The sequence below is a fragment of the Acipenser ruthenus genome, chromosome 25, assembly GCF_902713425.1.
Source record: "Acipenser ruthenus chromosome 25, fAciRut3.2 maternal haplotype, whole genome shotgun sequence".
Taxonomy (NCBI): Eukaryota; Metazoa; Chordata; class Actinopteri; order Acipenseriformes; family Acipenseridae; genus Acipenser; species Acipenser ruthenus.
The window spans coordinates 6,884,095-6,910,854 of record NC_081213.1 but is presented as its reverse complement, the minus strand read 5'-3'; the positions used below and the strand labels follow the sequence as shown (position 1 = coordinate 6,910,854).

Genomic DNA, 26,760 nt, shown 5'->3' with positions numbered 1-26,760 from the left:
AGCAGGGTGCAGGCCCTGAAGCAATGGGAACACAATATAAGCAATATTAAAAAAGAAGAGGACATTAGGCCTATGGTGGTTTGCCCATTTTATTATAGCATTTCCCTCAGGATTGCTTCTTGAATGACCCACCCCAACCCCCACCACACCTTACAACACAATAAGCAGCATCACAAGTACATGGTTGGGAAGCCAGAACAAAAATATTAAACCATCTCCTCGGCTAATCAATACTTTACTGCTTTAGTTCTAGGGTTGCCATGGATACGACAGTGTACCAGCCTATCAGAGCTGTTGTTACATGTTCCTTGGACATATAAGGAATATCATGGATCCACGCTGAACTGCCCTCTCAGCCAATCAGAAAGCCTGCTTAAGAAATAGTAGTTTCAGCCATTCCAGGCTTCAATGGGAGCCCGATAAACTACAATATTAGGACCCCTATTACCTGCCTCTATCCACATCGGTGTGTGCTGCTAAAATGATTGCTTCGATCACAGGACACATTGATGGTGCAACACTGCACTGCATCCTTTCCATGAACAAGGGCTTTGGGCCACCAATTACTGACAGAATATCCTGGTCTCTAGACTCGGCTAATTTTATAAACCAGAGGATGGAAGTCCACATATTCTAAGATTAAAAATCTTATGATAGAGGCTAGAAATTGATTCAGTTATTTATGCAACTAGAGGCTTATTTCCTTCCCTATGATAATACGTTTGTGTTCTGTTTTACTTTAATAACTTGTAGTACTGAAAACTAGCTGTCTGGGAAAGGTTCACTACAGCCAACTCCTTTTGTGTTTTGAGGTCCCATCATGTCTAGGGGAAGGTCCATGACGCAATAACACAACACAGGGTGTTCAAATATGGTGCTATATCCACACGCCTAGGGGTGTTGTTTGTTGAAGCCAAGTGCCGTTAAACAACCTGGACCTGCGGATTTATGATCTTTTTAGGACACCCTGCAGTGTGTTATTGTGCTTATAAAATGGAACCCCCACCCAAGTGAATTGTCAAGTGAATCAGGCAGAAAGATTCTAAAAGTTCCAATCTGTGCTGCTATGGTGACTTTTTGGGCAACAGGTTTTATATATTTTTGGCTTTAAATATTAAGTCTAAGTCCAATAAGTGGTCTTAAAAGCATTTAAGACATTTTGTGCAACCGGCCCCGGAAGTCTAAAGAGCATCACAAGAGCATTCAGAAACTGGAGGATAATTCTCTGATTTGTGCAACACCTGATGGTGCTGTTGCTAAGAAAGAATTACAGATGTTTTTAATTTAAATGCGCAATATGATGAAGTGTGAGACTTGCAATGCCCTGATACTAATATTTTTGTTGTAACTGCAGTGGTGGTTTGGTATTGATGCTGAAATGTGCAATAAATGTAGCCTGCCTCCCTCCCCAGGGCTTAAAAACACATTAGTGGGCCAGACTTGGAGTACGTTTTAAATAAATAAATGAATAAATAAATACAGAAAGACTGCTTTATGCAGTTCTACCTTGTGTAGGGTTGTGACTCTCCCAGAATATTTTCAGGAGCTCCTTGTAGCTGACTGCCTGCGGGTCATAGACCACTCGCACCACTTCTGTGTGTCCTGTCATACCTGAGGTCCAGAAGAAAAAAAAAAAAAGAAACCATGAACAAATTAAAGTATGTCAGAAAGATTAAATCTCCCCTGCCAAGGATATAAAATGAAGTTTAAAACGCATGTTCGGTAAGAAGGACTGCCCCCTACACACATTATGTCACCTAATTCTGGCCTATCACCCCCCTCTTGCAGTAGAGCATTTGCATACCTTCGCCTCCCCAACTCCACCCTTGCAGCTGCCCCTTGATAGTTAATGTCTGTTATGGGGGGCCAGGGGCTGGACCCTCAAACCAAGCAGGCTTGAGGCAATTTCTGTTCGTCGCACAACAATCAGTAAAATAAAAATATATATAATTATGTACTGTAGGGGTTTCTCCTGATCTACGACACAGTACGTTAGAAATTACAGATCCAAGAAAAGGTAGGCTAGCACAACGGGACGTGCAGTGCAGGGCGAGTCATGCAAGCGAGGCGCGACTCCCACTGGAGCCGAGTTGCAGGGGGCTGACCAGGACTGCTGCATTGGACTCTGTGCTCCAGTGGGTTACGGAGAGTTAACCTTACCGCACTTTAACGGAGGCTTCGCCACAGGGTTTAGTAGCTTGGTAACATTCATAGGTTGATTGGGTGAAAAGAGGCGATTGGCTTGATGGCGGTAATGACCATTGACCTTTTTTTATCTTAACTACTAAATATTAAATGGGTTAAAATAAATAAATAAATAAATAAATAAATAAATGTCAGACATTCCTCCCGCATTGCCAAATGTATTTGAATTTTTTGATTTCCATCCCTTAAAGGGAATATTAGTGGATCTATCAAATTTAAAGGTTATATACTTATAAAATAATAGTACAGTTGTTCTGTGTTTTCTATAGCTCGCCAGCTGACTAATTGGCTTTGCGCTTGCTTGAGTAGTTGAGTCTGACAATGTACCAGAGACTCCTGATTCTAGCGAAACCTTGTGACCATGTGATTTTTAAAATGTATTTATTTTTACCTGGGTTTGCGCTATATCATAGTGAAGGATTGAAAAGTAATAGTGTTATAGGATTTGTCACAAAGCAGGAATCATTTCCCCCCATCGCCTTTTTGTTTTAATTGTAATTCTTAATAAATTATTGTTTTGAAGATTTATCCGATCTGTATTTTAAAATGCAAATATATACAGTATGCACACACACACAAAGGATTTAAATAAATTTAAGACATTGAAAGACTTCTAGCTGAAACATTTGTCATTGAATGGATCAAGCTTCTTTTAGAATTCTAAATTTAGCACTATTGAGTGTTTAACAGTTATGGATAATTTAAATTAAAGTCTAGGGACACAAATTTAAATGGATAACCAGTATAGTTTCACAAATTCTACCCTATTTGCGATATTAAAAACGTGCTAGCCATTATTTCATGTAAAAACATCCAGTTTAGTATTTGCCTGGGACTTTTTTTTTTTAAAAGCTTGGGGCCGTCTAGTAACGGCACAAGTGTTTCCAGTGGCCCTCAGCGCACTGACACAGTGGGGGGGTACCCTGCTGAGCCGGCAGATGATAGGTCCCCAGCACTCTCCAGGCCCCCGCTCTGACAATCAGCCCTCAGGAGCGGACAAGTCCCTCCAGCGAGCCGCTTCTCAAGGTCAGCATCTCTGACACACGTGCACCAAAACCTCCTGCTGGCAAACTCTGCCCATTTAAAGGGGAAGGACTGTAACTAGAACTGACGTTTTAAAGCTAATATAAGGTCTGATACAGTTATTTTTGTCCATAGCTGTATTATGAATCTTTGAATAAATCATTTTAATAAAATGTCAATTTCTCTTCGGTGACTAAAGTGAAATTGACATGTTTCTTCTTGCAGAAACACTCCTCTATTATCTGTGATGAATTTAAATGAAAAAGCTTTTGAACGAATAACACATACATCATATAGCAAATCATGGACAATGTAAATAGTTCATGATGTTATCTGCTTTCAGTTTATTTTTCAAACCATTCATGACTTTAGAAACTAGAAAAGAAAAATACATTTTTAGTTGAAGCCTTTTAGCTGAATTCTGGTGGAATACTTACTCCATGTTTGTGTAAGATTTTTACTAAGTATCTTTTTAGCAATTCTGTATGTCTATAATAAAGCGATACAGTTACCAAAACCCAGGAGACATTGGATTGTAATGCCAGCTTGGTCACTGATGCAAGCCACTGAATCCTGGGGCAAAACTGTACAAATAATTTTCATTAAAACATCTAAACAGGAGTACTATACATGATGTCAAGGGCAATTGTGCAATCACAGGGCATGCAAAACTTAACATACTGTACATGGACCAATGATGAGCACAGAACTCATGATGAGGATGAAAATGGCAGGGCACTTCAAATTTGCATTGCAAATGATAGATTTGTACATCTTGCTCATTTGGTGTGGGGGGGGAGGAGGTGGTAAGGAGCTGTGCTGTTCTTAAGATAAGCCAGTCTAAACTTAAAAGAGCTCTTGAGGAATTGGAGAGAAAGACAATGAGGCACGCTCCGAACCTCAATGGTTACAACATTCTGACTGCAAGCTGACAATCACAAACCTTCCAGCTGACTGCAGACATCCCAGCGGGAGAGACCAACCCATTCTTCTACCCCTTACCCTCTGTTCCGCCCCCCCACCCTACCTTCAGCACAACTACAAAAAATGTTTGCATTTAAATACTTCTTACTTTAATCATATAAAAAGTCACGTTGCTTCCTAGCAGCATCCAGCACTCGATGCACACCTATAGAGCTAAATCTCTTTCTCTGTGCAATTATGCAAAAACATGTGGCCCGTGGGGCCTCCTCTGATGTGTGCATCCTACCCGAGAAAAAAAAAATATGGAAAACAAATAAGATTATCATCTGCTACTGTGGCAAGATATCAAGATAATATTGCAATACAGGGGAGTTGAGACAACACAGGTCCATGAGGCATTTCACACAGAAGAGCTTATCTATCCCCTCCTCCTAGCCTCTCTGGCTGGCCTGCTAAATGCTTCAACAGATAAACCATCACAATGCCTTCTGTTCGTCTCGCTCCGCATGCCAGCGGATTAGTGCCTGCAATTAATACATTGATACAAATATTATATTTCCTCCGAAAACTGCACTGGCTGCTCTGTGCTGCTAGATTATTCAAAGCTGCAATTAAGTGCAGAGCTGTAAGCAGGCCTGGGGGACACTGCATCAACCTTTTATTTTTTTTTTAGCTGCCTGGAAGTAGGTCAGGCGGAAGGAAGAGAGTCAGATTAAAAGGCAATGTCTTTTCATATCTAAGGATATGAGTAGCTCAATGGTTAAGACTGCTAGGCTGCAGCGTGGAAGGTGGTGAGTGCAAAGCGGTGTCCTTATAAAAGGTTTACCACTATATATTTGCATGGTAATCTTGCAGTTTGGTTATACCATGCACTTACCATATTTTACCATACCTCTCTGGGCTTTACACTGCTTACCTATGCTGTACCATGCTTTCAGTGTGTTTGAGTGGCTCAATGGCTCATGCTTGGTTGCAGCCTGTGAGGTAGAGTTTGGAAAGCACTGTATTTAAAGCTTTTTTTCACAGTGTTGAAGTGTTTGATTCACACTCTCCCAGTTATATTGGTAAAAGGATGGCCCCTCTCTTTCAAGCTGACACAGAAATGAGCTCTACCTGAACAGACTTCCTGGTAGTTAGGGTTTGGTGTGCAGCCGCCAGCATATCCAACCTGCGTGGAGAAAACTCCTGACTTCCTCCAGAAGCGCTGCTCCGCTCCCCAGAAGCAGCCCATCCCTGCAATGCGGAGTGAGACAGTGAAAATCCATGCGTCAGGGCTGTGCAATCCAACACGCACAACAGCTCCTTACAGCTGCACAAGGCGTACATTTTTCAGCATTTGTTTAACAGTTCATGCTACTAAATATTTCAATAAAAAAAAAACAACTGTGCAGCATGTGATGGTATCGGTCACCATTAAAACTGCCATTGCAGAATGTCAATAGCTGCATTTTAACATCAATATTTGTCTTTTGAAGGTCATGTTGCCGGCTTTCTTCAAATAAAATGTTTCTCTTAATCAAGTTTCTGTTTTCTTTCTATGGCGTGGACTGAGATGTTTTATTTACATCAAAACATTAGGCAGCTCCATTATGGGCAAGTTTTCCAAATACAGTTTGTGTTGAGGGCTGTGAAACTGTTGCAACACGTCATAAAAGTGACGGGCCTATATAATTACATATTTTCTTGGTACCCCCCTCTGAAAATGTGCCTTTGCTTTTGCGCTAGGAGAACGAAAGAAAAGCTAAGGGTACTGCTTTTAAGGGAGCTATGACAACCCAAATATCTAGAAAGCAACTGAATTTTATCAAACACAGTTGAAAAGCTATGAAAAAGTCAATTTCATGGTCTTTAATAAAAGTACACCTGGTAATTTGTTTCAACCATTTGGAGCCAGATACTACAAGTGCATATTCAACTCCTGGAGAGCAACTGAACAGAGAAAACAGTGACTTTTAAGCGAAGAAATCAAGGATTTCCAAAGAAATACGAAAGGGTAGAAAATTTAAGATACGCAGCTTTTGTTACCCTTCATGTGTTGCAACTATAGTAGGACAAAACTTCCTAGCGAAACAGTTTGGAGGAAAACAAAGACATCTAATATGCACCACAACAAAATAACTTTGAAAACAGATAAAACCGATACTCCAACTTACCAAAAATAACCTTTTCCATTCCTTCTGGAAAAGGCTCTACCATGGTATTGCCATTCACTGCATGTTTAGCTAGAAACAAAAAGAATGATAATGTGAGGTCCTGTTGAAAAAAACAAAACACTTGGCTTAGGTGATTGGTAAAGCCTGCAGGTTTGGTCTACATTTAGTACCGTACTATGATTAAATTGTTAAAACAGTAAAGACCTAGCCAGGCTATGATGTGTGACATACACTGTAACAGAAGCAAGCGGAATTTCAATCCAGCTCAGGACACAACAAAATTAGATTGGTGGTCGGAACCTTGCCCCCAGTGGACGTCAGTCTACATCAGGAAACCAATGCTGTCATCGTGCTTGCCCATGCAATTGTCCATCGAGGAGAACTTCTGAACATAGCAACTGCAGACTGTGCAACATCAACTGACCCACATATCAAGCAGCCTGACCTTGGCGCAGGTCCATTTCAAAGCAGTCCGAGTGGGGCATGGCTTTTATGCTTTGGATTGATTTAGAATCACTGTGCAATGAACTAAAAACTAATAATTGTAATAAACTAAATTACCAACTCTTGATAATGCCATATCAGAATTTGAATTAATAACTATTTAAATAAGTCTTGTGACGCTATTAACTGGAATTTATTTTTCTAGTGGAAAAGTTAATATAAAAATGGCATGCATTTTCCTAGTTAATTACTGTAGTTTATTAATTTTATCAATTAACCACCCAATCTAAGCCATAAAACTGGCTAGCCTCCATTTTTAATCACCTCGGTAATAAACAAACTGAACCAACAGAATTATTTTCTACTTTCAGAAGCATAGCTTGCATACGAGTGCTTTATATTGTATATTAAAAAATAACTAAATATAAATTAAAAGGGTATTTTATTTATTATTATTATTATTATTATTATTATTATTATTATTATTATTAATAATAATAATAATAATAATAATAATAATAATAATAATAATAATAATAATAATAATAATAATACTGGCCAAGGACTAGTCCTCTCTCGCAGGTTCCAATAGACTGTCAAAACGCAGATTTTCTTTGTTCAGTATATATTGGGACAGACTACCGGTACAGTATATACCAGTTAATGGACTGAGACCCTGGTGCACATTATTCTTGTTTTGTGTCATTGTCACTGAAACGGTTCCCTTTCAAGTCGAAAATAACCATCAAGGTATGGGACATTGCCGTCAGGCAGTAGGGATTGGCTGAGCTTTATGTCAAAGCTGCCGATAGGCCTCCGCGCAAATTGCCGTGTAAGCCCGCCCCCCTGGGAGCTTACTATACGCAACGCGCGGAGAGCCACTTCCTCTTTTGCCCTTCAGGCCGTGAAGGCTTCCAGAGTGACCTCGCGGCTTGATGGTTATTTTCTCTTTCAGGGAAACGGGGTTGCATCCGCAACCTATCGTTCCCTTTCAAGTCGAAAATAACCATCAAGGTATGGGAACAGTGTACCCAAGCCGTCGCGAGGGAGGATTCTCGGCAGTAGGACAGACTTACGTCATAACGCAACTGTGTAGGCAGTACATCTACGCATATGCGGAGCTGCGCCTCAGCGTCTATGCTCGCAATGACACCTGTCCTAAGGTGGAATAGTCACACCATATTGTCAACCACTCTACACGTCCGCAACCTGAGGCGTCATAGAGTGTAACACAGATGCTCCAAATGACGGAGCAGAGGATTCCAGTACATTCAACCGGTAGAACCTTGTAAATGTATGCGGTGTAACCCAACTGGCTGCAGAGCAAATGTCAGACATCGGCACCCCAATAAAGAGGGCCCCGGATGTTGCCATACCCCTAGTGGAATGTGCCTTCAACTGCCCTGGTGGCGGAAGGCCCATAGAATCATATGCTAACTGAATAGCATCCACTATCCAATGAGAAAGGCGTTGCTTAGACAACGGCTGACCCAAAGTCTTAGAACCATGGCATATGAACAGCTGGTCTGTTTGCCTCACAGTCCTTGTGCGGTCAATATAACACCTCAATGCCCGCACAGGGCAGAGCATGTGTAATCGCTCTTCCTCTGGGGAAGAAAAAGGAGGAGGATGGAACGCCATCAACTCGACTGGTTGGTTCATGTGAAACGGGGATATGACCTTGGAGAACCGTCTCCTGCGAAACGAGTACATGATGAATACACCGAAAGTGCATGTAACTCGCCCACACGTTTTGCTGATACAACTGATAGCAAAAACGCAGTCTTCTTGACTTTATATCCACACTGTGGAGAGGCTCGAACGGTGCCTTGGTAAGAGCTTCTAGCACCACATCAAGGCTCCATGACGATAAACTGGTAGTCCTTGGAGGCCGCAAACGTCTTGCGCCCTTTAGGAACTGAGATGCCAGAAAATGGCAACCAGGTGATAACCCGTCAATGCGTATATGGCAAGCCGAAATAGCGGCTAAATACACTTTAAGTGTAGAGGGAGATTTCCCCTCATCTAGCAGCTTCTGCAGAAACTGTAATATCACTGCCATAGGGCAGGAGACCGGGTCATGGCCCTCAGCCAGACACCAACTCTGAAACAACTGCCACTTATACGCATACTGCGACCGAGTAGAGGGCGCTCTCGCACTCTGAATGGTCGATATAACCGCCGTCGAAAGCCCTAAGGCTGACAGGCGCTCCCGTTCAGGGGCCAAGCCCATAACTGCATGAGTTTGGGGTTTGGGTGCCATAGCCCTCCTTGGGCTTGGGACAACAGGTCCGATCGCAGAGGGAGCTCCCTCGGGCGACCGTGCAACAACTGCACCAGACTCGGGAACCATATCCTCCGAGGCCACGAGGAGCGATCAGAATCACTGTCGCTTGCTCTACCCTGACCTTCTCCAAGAAGGCGGGGAGCATCGGAATCGGTGGAAATGCATATAGGAGCCCTGGCGGCCATTCATGAGCCAGTGCATCGACTCCTAGGGGGCTGTCGAGGTCCTTCACTGAGAACCATAGGGAACAGTGCGTGGTCTCTCGCGAAGCGAAGAGATCTACTTGCGCTGTGCCGAACCAGTCCCAAATGCGCTCTACCACCCGAGGGTGAAGACACCATTCGCCTGCAAGAGGACCTCCTCTGGACAGGAGATCCGCTGCGTAATTGACTCTGCCCGGTAGGTGAACCGCACGCAGAGAGGCTAAACGCGGTTGTGCCCAAAGCAACAGCCGTGTTACCATCCGGTGAAGACCAGGGGACCGCAAGCCGCCCTGGCAGTTGATATACGCCACTACTGTGGTGTTGTCTGACCGCACTAACACGTGCTTGCCTAGAAGCACTGGCAAGAAGTGCCGAAGGGCGAGGTCCACCACTCTGAGTTACAGAGCATTGATGTGGGCCGACCTCCAGGGTCCTGACCACACTCCGCGAGTCCCCGACCCATTCCAGACTGCTCCCCAACCCTGGTTGGAAGCGTCAGTTGTAATAACCTCCCTTCGGAAGATGGGACCCAAGAGTATGCCCTGGCGGATGTTCGACGGAACTTTCCACCAGCGCAGTGCTTCCTAGCAGGTTCGGGATACCTTCAACCTGCGGTGTTTGTCTCTCCGCGGATGCAACGCGAAGGCACTGAACCAGGCCTGCAGAGGTCTCTGGTGTAGTAAGCCCAAAGGAAGGGCTTGCGAGGCGGCAGCCATCAACCCCAGCATGCGCTGACACAGCTCCATGCTGACTGTTTCTCTCAACCTGAATAGGGAGAGACACCGCTCCAGCGAGGCAACTCTTTGTGTCGACAGGGTCGCTTCCATGGACACAGAGTCCAGATGCAGACCCAAGAATTCGGTCTGTTGGCTCGGCACGAGGCGGCTCTTTTCTGAATTGACTTTCAGACCTAGCCGGTGAAGATGGTTTGTAACCATCACTGTGTGCTGTGCCAACTGCTCCTTTGACTGCGCGCAGACGAGCCAGTCGTCCAGATAGTTCAGCAGTCGGACGCCTTGAGCCCTCAAGGGAGCTAAAATTGCATCCATACATTTCGAAAAGGTTCGAGGAGCTAGAGACAGGCCGAATGGCAGGACACAAAACTCGTAGACCCTGCTCTGAAATGCGAATTGTAGGTACTTCCTGTGACCCGGACAGATGGGAACGTGAAAGTATGCATCTGTGAGGTCTACGGTGGTAAACCAGTCGCCCTGCCGGACAGACTGGACAATGTGCCTGTGCGTAAGCATCTTGAATGACAACACCCGTAGGTATTTGTTCAGTACTCGCAGATCTAAAATAGGGCAGAGCCCGCCGCCCTTTTTTGGCACTAGGAAGTACTTGGAGTAGAACCCCTGGTCGGTCAGAGCAGGGTCTACTAGTTGAATGGCACGCTTCTTGAGCAATGCCTGTATTTCCACATTTAGAGCGGAGGACTGAACCGAGTCCTTCACTGCAGTTACCACCACTCCCCTGAAGGGGGGGAGGTTTAACCGGAACTGAAGGGTGTACCCGGTGAGTATAGTTTTGCGCACCCAGATGTCGTTGGTGCATTGTTGCCAGAACAGGAGCTGTGGAATAGTGTAGCGGTGGGTTAACGGCTGCCGGGGTTTCTCAGGGCTGCTTAGGCTGCGCTCGCTCACGAGGGGCCTGGCCAGAGCCACGAGGACGCGGTCTGCCACCTCCTCTAGGGCGCCACCCTCCACGCTGCGGTCTTGCAAACGCGGGTTGGCTGCGTGCTGAGACCCCCAAAGGGGCGGTTTTACTGCCTGTGGGTGCGCTTGCTGCTGCGGCGGTGTCCTGCGCCACTGGCGCTCCTGTGGCCGCCTTAGCTGGAAGGGTTTGCTTGGCCACATTTTTGCCAACTGCTGCGACGCCTCACGCGCCTTGACAAAGCGTTGCAGCATCTCCTCAACCGCTGGGCCAAACGTGTGCCCCGGTGATATCGGAGCATCTAGCAATGGGGTCTTATCAGGCTCCTGTACCCTCGCCTGCGAGAGCCAGAGCTGCCTTCTTGCCACCACAAGAGAAGCAATGCTCCTGCCCTGTGCTCGCGCATTCAGCTGAGCCAGCTTAACCAAGAGCTGCGCAACTGCACCCAGCTCGGTCCTAAGGGCAACAGATGGGAACTCAGGCAGATCACGAATGAGCGCCGCCTGGTAGACCGTCAGGAGGCTGGCCACGTTAGACAGCCTAACTGTCTCTGTAGCCGCGGCATACCCCTTTTTTAGGTGGGCCTCCTACACTGCCTGTTAGGGCAGGGGGGGTCCTTAGCCAGCCCCGATAATGTTGGCACCTTTACCAGCGCGGCGATCGCAGCGCCCACTGGCGGAAAGGACGCTAACCCAGCTTCGCTCGCCCCGTGCATGGTGAAGGCCGAAGCCTTGCGAGAAGTTGCAGGGGCGGAGGCTGGGGCCCCCCAGGTGGACTGCACCTCCTTAATAAAATCAGGGAATGCCGGTAGCATCCTGGACTGAAGGGGCGGAGCCGACTGCAACTCAAATAGAGAGCGTCGTGTTGGCTCTAACGCAGGCCAGTCCACGCCTAAGTGACGGGCCGCCCTCTCCACCACTGACCACATAGGGTCATTAGTATCCAGCACTTCAGGGTCATCCTGTCCAGAGTGCTGGGATGCCACCTCAGGCTCCGTGCCCTCTTCAAAGAGTGGATCTGCGTCAGACGCGTCCCTTGAGACAGCATCGGCGTCCCACTCTACTTCCTGGGGTTGGCCGTGAGGCACTGGTGGAAGAACCACCGGCTGACTAGCGATGGGCCCGGTTGTTAGCTCTGGAGCCCAGGGCGCCACATTCGCTAGGGTCATGAGGAGGGATTGCTGTCCCATCATGATCTCCATGAACTGTGACATTTTGGAGGTGAGCTCAGCCACTCCAGATGTGTCCTGATATCGCCTGCCCCTTCGAGGGGAGCGAGAGTGCCTTCTCCGGCGAGGCGATCGAGATCTCGATCTAGACTCCCGACGGGGACACGCCCCGCGAGAGGAGGGACTGCGGGAACGTTCCCGAGTACGCCTGGCTGGGGACCTCTGACCAGCTGTAAGCTGGGAGGATGGGCTCCGGGGGAGCTGAGACGTCACCGGCGGCGTCACAACAGATGACGGTGGGGCCGAGACGGTATGGGACGAGCCCGAGGATGGGGAACGACCCCCAACCGCCTTCCTAGCTCTCTGGCGAAGGGTGCGTGTCTGGAACCCCGCACATAGCTGGCAGTATGCCCTATCTACCAGAGCAGATGCGGCATGGTCCGGCCCCAAACATGCGACGCAGTCCTTGTGTTGGTCGCTGGCAGGCAACTTGGCCTGGCAGGTCACGCATCGGTGGAACCCAGACATCGTGTGTAGCATTTGCAAGCACTAACGAGCAGTAGCGAGCGAGGAGCACCGAAGTGCGTGCGACAAACGCCGAAGCGTCTAGCACTGACGTCGAGCACCGAAGTGCGTGTGCGTCGAGCACCGCCACGTCAAACTCCAAGGTGTGTGCGACGAACGACGAAGCGTTGGGCACCAAGCGTCAAGCACCTAAAGTGTGTGTGTCGAGCGCCGCCGCGTCAAGCGCCGAAGTGCGTGCGTCGAGGGTGCGTGCGTCGAGCACCGAGCGTCGAAGCGCCGAGCACCAAGCGTCGAGCACCAAGCGTCGAGCACCAAGCATCGAGCACCAAGCGTCGAGCGCCGAAGCGTCGAGCACCGAAGCGTCGAGCGTCGATGGAACGTGCAATGAGCGTCAAGCACCGAGCGCCGAAGTGTCGAGCGTCGAGCACTGAGCCCCAAGTGCAGAAGCACTAAGCACCAAGCGCCGAAGCGCTGCACAAAGCGCCGAAGCGCTGCACAAAGCGCCGAAGCGCTGACACCAAAAGCGCCGGAGCGCCGAAGCGCAAGTACCAAGTGTGGAACGCTAGCACAGACGCCTACGCGTCAGCTGACCCACCAAGCGGAGACGCTAAGTGCTGGTACAGTGTCTGATGCCGTGCAATACTTACCTGATGGTGCTGGGGAATTAGCACGTTGGTGGTTATCTTCCTCTGTAGAGTGAAAGGGAAAAAATGTTTTTTTTTTTTTTTTTTTTTTTGGACGCTGCAGCAATATATTACTAATATATAGTAAGAGGGTGTAGTATACAATTACCACGTGGCGGGTAGAACGCGCCGCGGTGGGGAAGGAACACTGCAGAGCAGACTACACGCACACCCACGGTCTAGCCTAAGCGAGACCGAGGATGCAGATATGCGCGTGGCCAAAGGCCAACGCAACACGCGTCCTAAACAAACAATATATATACAATATATATAAACAATATATATTACACACAATATTATACAAAAAACCCAAACACAATAGTAATAATAAACAGAGGAAAGACGGGGAGACCACGAAGAAACGCGATGCCGAAGCAAAGCGAGAAGGAAATATATAATGTAAAACAATATATAATCCTAAAAATAATAATAATAATAATAATAATAATTACTCCGAAGAGTATAACTGAAATAAACTCGGAGAAGGGGATAAACCAGCTTCTCAAGCCTAAGCTTATTGAGTACAATCAGTTAACAGCTCTAAGTCCTACCACTACTGAGGCTGAAGGCAAAAGAGGAAGTGGCTCTCCGCACGTTGCGTATAGTAAGCTCCCAGGGGGGCGGGCTTACATGGCAGCTTGCGCGCAGGCCTATCGGCAGCTTTGACATAAAGCTCAGCCAATCCCTACTGCCTGACGGCAATGTCCCATACCTTGATGGTTATTTTCGACTTGAAAGGGAACAGAATGTAATTGGAATGTTAAAGGAGTTCAGTCACATGTACAGTAAAACAGCTGAAAGTCTTTAAACATTTAAAAAAACTGAAATCTGACCTCATCTTTTTACAAGAAACTCACCTTAAAAGGGAACTCAGGTGAGAGACTGAAACATAAATTGGATTCAACAAATGATATTATACCCCATACAGTACTAACAACACAGGAGTAGCTATTCTGGTATCCTAAACAGTAGATTTCAAATTGATTAAAACCCTTACATTATACTATGAAAACTATGGTAATGAGGAAGCATTTTCTTTTTTAACATCTTCCATTTGTATCAAATCAGCTCCAGGAAGGGCAAGTCCACTAAACTAATTCAAATAACATTTCTCTTCAAACAGCGGGATAGCACCTGGCCCAACAGACACCTAAAAGTAGGCCTATAACTATATAAATCATTTAGCTACAACATCAAGCTAAACTACTATATTTAACAAGATAAAGAAACCGCTTAGCTAACACAATAGAACTGCATGGCACCTGAAACTTGAAATACCTTGTTTTTAAACACAATGTATTATACTTAAGTAACTTTTCAATGAAACACACCACACTCCAGAGATCATTCAGTAATGCATCAGTCAAAGAATTTGATTGGGAAAAAATGGTTATCAAACATAATGAAGGCTACAAACATGTGCACTCAAAGACACACTTTGCTCTGAATCCACTTGAGAGCTGTGATGCTTGATGTCCATCTAGAGAGTGCCAAGGGAAATGCATGCAACTCCATCATGTTCAACACATATCAATTGCGAGAAAAATAACTAAATCATAAAAGCACACAATTGCGTACAACAGGTAGGGCAGCAGTGTGGAGTAGTGGTTAGGGCTCTGGACTCTTGACCGGAGGGTCATGGGTTCAATCCCCGGTGGGGACACTGCTGCTGTACCCTTGAGCAAGGTACTTTACCTAGATTGCTCCAGTAAAAACCCAACTGTATAAATGGGTAATTGTATGTAAAAATAATGTGATATCTTGTAAGTCGCCCTGGATAAGGGTGTCTGCTAAGAAATAAATTATTATTATTATTATTATTATTACTAGCAGGGTTAACAGGCGAAAGATTTTTCCAGTGCAAAATACACTACAGCTTTGTAACTAGGACAATTCAGAGGCTTAAAGCCTCTTCTGCCAAAGCAATGCCAACCCAGCCAGGACAATTGCCAAAGCAGCTCTGAATTCCTCTCAGCCCTGCAGGTCCGTAAGCACCGAAGACAACAAGAGACACTGATGCAGAAAGAAAAGAACAGCAGGGGCTGTCGAAGCTACAGTATGAGGCTCATCCACACACTGCTTTAATGAGTGTGGATGAGTACTTCAACAGTCTCCCCCACAACATTTTACTAAACTGCCTCCAGAGCACAGGCCTTTATATGATGATGGTGAACGTGTATCACTTGATTCAGACCGGACTGCTCTGTCATTTCCACACAGGAGCCGTAAATCACTGCACACTTCATAATCTTGTAGGACTGTGGATCACATGTGAAACAGAATGTCAGCAATACCATTTAGTCATTGGTTCAGAATTATTTTGTTTTTTAGGAGAGGTTGGGTTTTTATATATTATATATATATATATATATATATATATATATATATATATATATTACACACACACACAGTACTGTGCAAAAGTTTAAGGCAGGTGTGAAAAATGCTGTAAAGTAAGAATGCTTTCAAAAATAGACATGTTAATAGATTATATTTATCAATTAACAAAATGCAAAGTGAATGAACAGAAGAAAAATCTAAATCAAATCCATATTTGGTGTGACCACCCTTTGCCTTCAAAACAGCATCAATTCTTCTAGGTACACTTGCACAAAGTCAGGGATTTTGTAGACATATAGTCAGATGTATGATTAAACAATTATACCAACTGGTGCTAATGATCATCAATTCAATATGTAGGTTGAAACACAATCATTAACTGAAACAGAAACAGCTGTGTAGGAGGAATAAAACTGGGTGAGGAACAGCCAAACTCGGCTAACAAGGTGAGGTTGCTGAAGACAGTTTACTGTCAAAAGTCATACACCATGGCAAGACTGAGCACAGCAACAAGACACAAGGTATTTATACTGCATCAGCAAGGTCTCCTCCAGGCAGAAATTTCAAGGCAGACAGGGGTTTCCAGATGTGCTGTCCAAGCTCTTTTGAAGAAGCACAAAGAAACGGGCAACGTTGAGGACCGCAGACGCAGTGGTCGGCCAAGGAAACTTACCGCAGCAGATGAAAGACACATCATGCTTACTTCCCTTCGCAATCGGAAGATGTCCAGCAGTGCCATCAGCTCAGAATTGGCAGAAATCAGTGGGACCCTGGTACACCCATCTACTGTCCAGAGAAGTCTGGTCAGAAGTGGCCTTCATGGAAGACTTGCGGCCAAAAAGCCATACTTCCGACGTGGAAACAAGGCCAAGCGAATCAACTATGCACGAAAACACAGGAACTGGGGTGCAGAAAAATGGCAACAGGTGCTCTGGACTGATGAGTCAAAATTTGAAATATTTGGCTGTAGCAGAAGGCAGTTTGTTCGCCGAAGGGCTGGACAGCGGTACATGAATGAGTGTCTGCAGGCAACAGTGAAGCATGGTGGAGGTTCCTTGCAAGTTTGGGGCTGCATTTCTGCAAATGGAGTTGGGGATTTGGTCAGAATTAATGGTCTCCTCAATGCTGAGAAGTACAGGCAGATACTTATCCATCATGCAATACCATCAGGGAGGCATCTGATTGGCCCCAAATATATTCTGCAGCATGACAACGACCCCAAACATACAGCGAAAGTCATTAAGAACTATCTTCAGCGCAAAGAAGAACAAGGAGTCCTGGAAGTGATGGTACGGCCCCCAGAGCCCTGATCTCAACATCATCGAGTCTGTCTGGGATTACATGAAGAGAGAGAAGCAACTGAGGCTGCCTAAATCCACAGAAGAACTGTGGTTAGTTCTCCAAGATGTTTGGGCCAACCTACCTGCCGAGTTCCTTCAAAAACTGTGTGCAAGTGTACCTAGAAGAATTGATGCTGTTTTGAAGGCAAAAGGTGGTCACACCAAATATTGATTTGATGTAGATTTTTCTTCTGTTCATTCACTTTGCATTTTGTTAATTGATAAATATAAACTATATACATGTCTATTTTTGAAAGCATTCTTACTTTACAGCATTTTTTCACACCTGCCTAAAACTTTTGCACAGTACTATATATATATATATATATATATATATATATATATATATATATATATATATATATATATACACACACATTACAGTTGAGACATTATGGATTTGGAAGAAGTGCAACCTCCAAGACAATAATGGTATGGCCTTTTAAAACAGAGTTGACATTAATCTGAATTCACATTTATATCCTGAAAACAGTCTGCTAGAACAAATTCAAACAAATATTACCAACAAAGACAAAATAATAATCCTGTGTTACTAACAGCAGTCAGATGTGCACTGAGCAAATGAAAAAATTATAATTCTAAAACAAATAAGAAACAGCTGAATACAAGTTCCTAAATGAAAAGTCTTAGTTGATTATTTTTGGTTTGGTGAATGCGTTGGTTGTGTTCCTTCTTTAGCCCTATGAGATACTGTTACTTTATTACATCACAAATACTAGTACAAGCATGGTAAAGTCCCTCAAAATAAAATGAGAAGCATTTACATTAGCAAGCAAAGTCAAAGCGACCTTTAAAGTGGAGTTAAACAGATTAAGGTATGAAATGCTGACAGATGGATTGTTGTGTAATCTTGTAACATACAGTAATATAATCTAAAATCTCAACTACATCTTGAATCATGGAACATTCACTTTCAAGGCAAAGGCATCCTTGTAAACAAGATGAAGCAAGGTTTTGTTTAAAACAAACAAAAAAAAACAATGTATTTTTACATCTGGATTGGAATGACACATTTTTTCCCCTGGATGGCACAGTGTGCTATGTAAAATTAGAAGAAAAACTAAATAAAACATGTTAAATGGTAGAACATTTCAGATGTAATGACCTTCAGTTTCTATGACACTTATTGAGAACTACCAAGATATTAACATTACCTTAGTTATTCTGGTATTATTTTTAGAACCCAACCTGATTCCCCTCCCATCTCCTGGGTAATAAAGCCCCACCCCCTTACACTGATGTCACCAGGTAGCATCTCGTCTTTGACCTCAGGAGCTAACACTCTTTGCAAGTGTTGATGGCTCTACAAAGAAACCCACAATATGGCTACCCGTGCCTGTCTGCCATTCTGTCACTGTCTTCATCTCTAAATCGTAGCAGGCTGGGGGGGGATCTTTTTGACTTAGCAATTGCTAATTGCAATTTGGATACCTAAATAAGAACATTACATATTCAATAACAGAGCCAAAAAAATTAGTTGACACATGGCTGCCTAAATGTATTTTAAAGAGGCCAATCTGTAGGCTCAAATTGCCCACCTGGCCGCTGGCGACTTCAGAAATGTGTATGCCTGTTATTTAGGCTAGTCAAGATGGCAGACAATCTGGCAGATTTCAGGCGCAATACAAAAAAAACAAAAAAACAAAGCCAATGTGCTTTCTGCCAGCTTTTAAAAGCAACCGATAAAGGACCCCTTCACACACAAACAGCGAAACACAAACAAGACACCATGACAGAGCTGGCATCCTCTGCCTCCGCTTCTCTGCCTTATTCGCTCACACATACTCCGACAGCATACCCACCTCCGCAGTGGGCATCTCTCCCAATCTGCCTTGGCATAACTCCAGGCAGTGCCAGCCTCTTTCTATTCAGCTGTTCCCTTGCCAGTTACTGCAGTGCCAAGAAATACATAAGAAGGGGGGTAGCGAAGGGAAACAAAAAAAAAAAGCTTTTCTTTAAAACATGAAAAGCAAGGAAACAGTATCTCCTTTCTCCGAGTGCAAATCCGAGAAACAGATTTCCAACAGCAGCCACCTTTATGGATTTCTGAAACCCACTCATCCACTGCCACCACCTCCACCGCCCCCCCTTGGGATTCTCCCGTTAATGTTTTCTCAGATTGCTTCCCGTTCCAGACTGGTACCGTCTCTCCCCGGCAGAATCACGGATGGACACGTAGAACCGGATCCTGGAGAAACAGGGGTGAAGCACATCTTGTCTGTCCTTGCACGCAAGGCTTTAGTCTCCTGTCTTTGCAAGCTGCCTGGCAATGGGCAGAAATGGAGGCTCACTGCTTTATATGGCACCAACCCTGCTCAGCTGCAAGGCATCATGGGATAGCATGGATTTTGGGGAGGGGGATGAGACAAGAGGGGAGGGGGGATGAAGGTGGTATTGATGGTGGGGTGGGGAATGGGGGATGGTCTGGGCCGTTGACAGACACGCTCATGTTTATTTTATAAAGTTGGCCGATGGCACTCACAGTGTACTAACGACACAGCAGTGGAGCTAATTAGCAAGCGCTGGGTAAACCTGATCAGCAATCTTCTGCTCGTGCCAGTTCTTTATTTATTTACCTTTATTTATCTTAATACCAGGGGAGCTTGATTCCAGAGAGGCTCAGCTGCGGCAGGGAAGCATCTTTCTGATGAAACGTTAAACCGAAATCCTGTCGACTTTGGCACGGTTACGAAAATGAGAGGGGAAGGGAGGTTGGTTAACTTTAGTGCTTTGGCTAAATTCCAATACAAATCTGTCCATGATAAATGTGCTTGTGCCATGGTTAGTTTAATCCAAAGGCATTATTGTGAGAGTTTGGGTCACAAAATTGATTTAGTAATAAATGCCTAATAAGTTGTGTCATATGCAGGCAGCTGTTCCCAAGATACAGCCTTCAACGGCTTAGTCAATCAGGTGTCAGTACAAACTGGTCAACATGTCTTACATTCTCAGTATGTGACTATCTTGATAAAATGTTTATGCGAAGCAACATCAGATTGTATAGGTCATCATGTCACAATTCTAATGATTATCACTTCAAAGAAATGCTGATTGCAACAAATAGTGGCAGAGAAATAGGTAATCTGCAGGGGTGATGAAAATAATCAAATCAACAATATCCTAAAACCGTTCTGTTAAAACCTGAAAGCTTATTTTATACAGATGCTTTCTTGGTATTTATAAAGAAATGTCTTGGGATTGTGAAATCAGCAGAGACAGTCATCCTCCTCCACAGCTGGGATCAACAGCTGACTGCCTTAAGAAAGAACCAAAATCACCCCCTTACTATTGGCTAGAATTCAAATTTAAGGACTTTGGATTTTGTCATGAGGTTCGTTCTCGCCTAAACCCTTCCCCGAAGAAATGTGCTTCGATTTGATCCCATTGGAAAGCAAATCATGCAGCGTATTTTATTTACAAAATATAATTGTCATATCAATATGCTTTTATTGAATCGTTTATTTTAAAAGAGATACATAAATAAGTCAGCGAGCAATTTTTAGCTAATCCTAAAAAAGATGCACATGTAGGACTTATTTCACTGTTGATATTTTCTTGGCATGCATTCAGTAAATTACACAATGTTGTCTTTTTGAACTTCTGATACAAAAAAAGGGCTATTTATAAAATTACACCTTTGTCCCGCTTTCTTTATATATTTTAAAAGTAGGCTGGTCTAAACATAAACATTTACTAAATGAGCATCACACTTCACCTCAACGGTAGTTCTTTTGCCTCCAAGACTGTTTACCTGTTTGTTTGTTTTCTTTGTCACTTAAATTATTTTTCTACCAAGAGAAACTGCTTAATTGATTAATAAGAAAGGGTTTAACGAATTCCGTTTTTTGAAAAAGAAAAAAAAATAGTGTTCCTTCCACTTTAGGAAAAAGTGTAAAAAAATAAATAAATGTGTTCTGAACAAAAATCAACATGAAAACACCAGACAGTTGATGAACAGTTCAGTGTTCTGTTTCTTAGTGTAACGTTTCAATATATATATATTCTTATTCAATATATATATTCAATATACGTTTCAATATATATATATATATCAGAATCATATTGTTCTGAATTAAAATACTGCTGTTAAATACAGTACTGTACCAACAAAACCAATACAGTGCATCTATTTGGAAGCCTATTTATTTTAAAACAGTCCTTTCAGATATGTATTTTTGATATTGTCCGTTTTTCAGGGAACACAAAAAAAGATACAAGGGTTGGAACGGGCCAAAATGAAATAATCAGATATGCATCACACGCATTTAACCGTTACTGACCGTTAACATTTTATAGGGTCGGACATGCGAGTGCTGAATGTATACACACCTCCTTAAATTTGTAATACCAGCTATAGTAAGGCTTCTAAACTGCATCAGTTCTGGTGCTACATCACATTCAGAAGCACAGCAAGGAAGGCTGCTAGGCATTTATCTCATTCTCATTCTTTGAATTCAAAGTAGTATCCTAGCAACACATTCCGGTTACTATGGAGAGTTGCCCCCGCCCCCCAAATCCCAACACATCCTTGCTGCTGCAGTCAGCAAGATGGGGGTCCTGTGGGCAGACTTCTAGTGTAGCAAGGCTTCAATTTCAGGAGATGCTAACCCTCAATAATGTACTACAAAAACCTCTAGGACTGAAGGTATAGAACAGCAGTAACAACAAAATCACTCATATATAGCTACTTTCAAGTAATAAGAATGCACTGCAACAAATGTGAAGGTGCAGCCTGAATTAACCCATTTATTCCCACCTATTCATTTTCATCCAAATGGTAATGTGTGCCATCGCTGCTGTCTGCTTAGCAGGTGTAGCAGGCAAGAGCCAATGCAATGACAATGCAAAGATTCGGTGGCAAATGTCTAAACTGTAGATGAAGATAGAATGGTAGTAGTAATGTTTTCATGTTTTTATAAACCAATACTATTAAAATCAAGCAAACCAAAACACACTGGAAGTCCACTGCAGAGCCATGCTACCGGATCAGAACCAGACGGCCCATCAATGCCTGTCCGGTTCCTAGTAGCCGATTGATCTCAAACTTTATCAGGATCCCAATAATTCTGCATGCATCAACCACATGGGTAGGTAAACCATTCCATACCCTCACTACTCTGTGTGAAGAAGCGTTCCCTCTGTCCTATGTCCACTGTATCTCTATTTAATTTCCACCAGTGTCCTCTGGTCTTAGTTTCTGTGCTGCACTAACGTATTGGTCAGGGCTAAATAGATTCAGTTCCTTCAACCTATCTTCATAGCTCTTTCGTCGGATCCTCTATAGGGCCTTTCTGTACCGTAGTGACCAGAACACAGTATTCTAAGTGCTGCCCCGGCAGAGCATTGTACAACTCATCCAAACCCCCTTTGATTTGTACTCTACACTTTGACTATATTCTGTCTGACTGCAGACAGCAGTGAGTCTGCTTCAACACCTAAATCTTTCTCTTGGTGGGCCTGTTCCAGTTCTATACCATCCATTTGGTTGTTGGATTCTGCATTTGTTGACATTCAATTTAATTTGCTCAGTTTCTGCCCAATTCTGTATGCGGTCGAAATCCTGAGTGATGGAGGAGGAATGTGCATACAGTCTTGCGCAAGTGAATTTTCATTAAGCAGAGTAATTATGCACTTGCTGCACCTGAATGATCACACACATACACTCACACACAGGCAATTAAACTGGGCTGGCGGCTGCTGACTGCTCAACGTCAATTCGGTGCACTGCGTCGGTCAAATTGCAGCATCAAGACGGTATGATGTACCATACAATGGACAGCAGAAGACTTCCAGGAGATTTGTAAAGTGAAACTTCTGTACGCAGGGCAGGTGTCTTCAGTCTCATGACTGCCTGCAACTGTTCTTCTGCTGATATCAAATAATTTCCCAGCGATGCCTTCCTGATTAATAGAAACCTGGCAAAGTCGAGTGGTGCCAGATCAGAAGAATACAATGCGAGAGTAAGCCCTATTTGTATGTCTCAACAAGCAGGCAGTCCCAAGATTAAACAACGGGTGCACAAGCAGTAAAGCTGTCTAGATGATGAGGTAAAGCGAGCTGTGCTGTATCATACATTTCCCATTGTTCTAACATGCTTTCAGTCCCTACTAAAATGCATGTCTGGCAAAAGGTTCTCTTGAAACTACGGGGCTAAATAATAATAAACACACCTGTTAAATACATCTAGAAAAGACATTGTGTAAATGAAAGCCTGAACTCAAAACCAGATTAGGTCACAAATGAAATGAGTTTGGGAAAGCCTACGAATAGCAGGTTGCACTGTTGGAGCTGTGTTGGTAGCTTGCATAGCATAGCACCATAAAACGCAATTATAAGATCTATACATACATGTAGAGCCTTACTCTAGCCAGCGCTAATAGCTTCTCTTGTTTGATGGGCAGTAAAGAAATACACAACAATAAAAAAAAGAAATTCCAATACAATGGTTGAAAGGGTAAACCCCTCTTTGCCCCGTCCCTCAGTCTGAAGATGTCCAACACGCGGCTCCCAGAATAGCAGACGATTAAGAATTTATTACAGGAGGCATCATCATGCACGTAATGCCCAGATGGGCTTTTGGACGCTGGAGCACTGCAGAGCACAATAATTGTTTTATTAGCTCCGAGACCTTTTAGCGATCCTGAAGCACGGAGGAAAGGCATCTCTCAGCTTGCATTCTGATGCTTCTGCAGAGCTGCCCGCTTGCCAAGAAGCTCTCTGTGGGAAGTAATCAGATGAGCACATTTGTATCCAGTAAGACATGTATAACAGGGGCCTGTGAGACCTGCTGACTATTAGCAGGCTTGTTTTACACTAAAACAGAAAGGTCTCAAACTGTGGAAATCGGGTCATTATAAACAAGCAAGGGGTGGTATATGTACATTGTGAAGTTGCTAAAATAGCACCGCACGAGAAACTCAGGGTACTGCAGCTTTTCATAAAGGGGCAGACCAGCCCTCAATCCAAGCATGCTTCACATAACTACACAAGTCCGATGCATTTAACAGTCCATCACAATGTTGTTTGCTCTAATCTAATATTAATATTATATCTAATCTAAAATTTACATTCAGTTACAGTCTTTTGGTCTTCAGTGCATGGAATTACTTCAGGCACCTTCATGTACCAAAAACAAGAACTAGCAATACAATGGTCTATATTACACTAAAGACAAATGGGAGCAACCGTATAAGGGCAGCTATGATAAACTTGCCAACACTTAATTGAAGTCTTTCTGCATTTTGAAAGCAGGTGATCACAGAGCGATTTAAACAGCTGTATCCTATCTTTGTGTTTACAGTATGCAAGTGCTAAGTAGCTCATTCGCTGTAGACAGACACACAATGCTACTGCGTTTGCACCTAGATGCTCCTTGTATTGTGATTGGATTCTTAGTTTCCAATACACAGGGTTCCAGAGGAGGTTTAATTACAGTAACCCTCAAAGCTGCTTGAGTAAGGAGAATAGAACCCTGGTAACATTTTCAACGAAACAGAGATAGTACAATGGTCTGAACATATCCACTCACGCATAATCCTAGTGCTCTCCCCAAGATTGAATTAGGGTTTTGGTGGGAAGGCACCAAATTGAAAAGGGGGAGACACAGCAGGGTTGGAGCTGTAGCAGGAGTATTTATACTATGAACCACTATACTGTGAATTTTCTGTAGTGTCTCTTAGGGTGTGTTTACACTGCAGGAAAACAACTGATGGGTGCCCCACTGTGTATACTGTCTACACTAGTGCAACAGCTGACAGGATGACAGTGGATAGTTGCATCATGTTCATGTATTTTCAAGCAAGTGCGCAACTTCCTCTAAAGATTAGGTCAAAACAATAGCTTTAGTTCATCTCATGCACTCTGTCAGGCTATGATATCAGGCTACTGGGCAAACATCGCAAAGATACCAGATATATTAGTTTTCAAGTAGGTTACATGGAGGGCGATGGAAAAAAACATTACTGGAAATGAGTACTGCACACTGCCACAGACACCTCTCTTTAAACGTGCAATATTCTAATGAACAAGCCCTCACACATGTGCAGTGTCTCCCAAAATGTTAGCTACGTTCTGGGAAAGGAAAATGAGTGTGTAGCACATACTGCCCACTTTACCGCACTATGTATCTTAGTATCCCTGAATAAAAGTTTCCCCCCCCAAAGCTGCAATATTTTGAACTTCCCACAATAAACAATATTTTGCAGTGTCGCATATCTTTCTATTATAATTCATAGTTACAGCTTTGGTCACCACCTAAACTGATGACTTTTAAGATTGTAGTATGCTTTTAACACAGGCATTAAGGCAGCAGACACTTAAATAATTCAGCTGCAATAAGTCCACGCTGAAAATTGATTTTTCTTATCACACTTCTCAGAGAAAGCTACATTTTTTAAAAACCCAACCGCAACATAAGTGAGATTTTTAAACCAATAAGTATAAATATATAGCCTACATTTTAAATAAACATAAAATACACCAAAATAAACACTGGATGTATTGGGAGTCAAGAGCTGTGAGAGCAACTGGATATAATAACATCTAAATAAATTAATGAATAAATCATATACCATCTGCCATGCTCAGGTTTCTATGTGCTAATAACGTCTGATAAAAATACACACTTGTATGTATGGATATTTACCGGGATTTATTTCAATTAATAGAGTCCTGCTTTTAAGGCCTGGTAGAATGGAAACTGTTTTTGCTCAAGATGTCAGTTTGGGGCTCACTAGAAGCCCATAATAATAATTTAAAAAGTTCTAAAGTAAATTAATAAAAACTGTTCCAACTTTTTTTTTTTTTTTTTACTGTAGAAAGAGGGTAGATGTGGCATATCACTACTATACTGGCTGGTTTCACAGACCCAGATTAGCTACCTAATGTTTTAAAGTAAAGCAGACCAAGATTAGTGAGAATCATGGTAACCAGCCCTATGTGTTTTTATTAGTGCCCTACATATTTGTTGTTTGTCACGGACTTATGTAACAACGAAATTAACAGGAAACCGGCCCTTTAAGAAGAACAAGTTAACATTCGAGCAACAGAACACGCATGGATATTTTGAGCCTATGATCTTTTATAGATCTGGAAGACAATCTGTAAATTTCAAAATATAAACTATACTTTTATAGCGTGTTTATGCAACCTATTACATAAACACCACCACGAGTAAACCTAGACATACCGTACACTACACAGGCTATAAAACGGACATCTATTTCATTCCTGGTTATTACAGTATTAGTATTTTATTTCGTTATCAAAATGCGTTACCTGAGACAACCATTTTGTCTGGCCTGCCTGAGAGGGCTTGCTCAATGCTGGGTAGCACGGTCTTGCCCGGCATGTCTGTGGTGCTGCTAGAAAAGCGAAAACTGCTGACAAGGAAGCAAACCGTCACAAAATACACACCAAACACTAATGAAGTTGCCATGCCCCATACGGCGAACTTTTGGCAAGGGACAAAAAGTCCAAGTGGGAGGAGTGAAGCGTGAGCGAATCGGTAACGAAATAAATATTCATATTGATAGATCACGAGGGCTTCAAATGGGAGTATTACATAATGAAGAGTAACCGGTTGTATGAAAAACAACATCAAGTTCAATCACGCTACACACAAACGCAGTGAATAACCATTAACATCACACGTTACAGCAGATGACACAAAATATTTTGTTTTTCTGAGAGTAAACTAGTCAATGTATAGTTATATCACTAAAATATTTTCCTTTATTTGTGTTATAATATTGTTTTTCAATAAAATACAACAATAATACAGGCATTAATAA

At 43.4% G+C, this 26,760-nt stretch overlaps 1 protein-coding gene across 3 annotated transcripts in view; it reads right to left on the bottom strand.

Moving 5' to 3' along the window:
• The window catches only part of LOC117414137 (peptide methionine sulfoxide reductase MsrA 1-like), a 42,270-nt gene extending 15,814 nt beyond the window's left edge, over window positions 1-26,456 (bottom strand). The window contains exons 1-4 of one of the 3 annotated variants that reach the window (XM_058999307.1): window positions 26,246-26,456; window positions 6,306-6,374; window positions 5,266-5,385; window positions 1,507-1,611 (exon numbers count right to left, since the gene is read on the bottom strand). In XM_058999307.1, the coding sequence (XP_058855290.1) occupies window positions 1,507-1,611; window positions 5,266-5,385; window positions 6,306-6,374; window positions 26,246-26,405 (454 nt within the window). In that variant the 5' untranslated portion in view covers window positions 26,406-26,456. Of the gene's footprint in view, window positions 1-1,506; window positions 1,612-5,265; window positions 5,386-6,305; window positions 6,406-18,771; window positions 19,220-26,245 lie in introns of those variants that run through there. The other 2 variants (XM_058999308.1, XM_034023877.3) reach the window with 2 other exon arrangements.
• Between the last annotated feature and the right edge of the window lie 304 nt (window positions 26,457-26,760).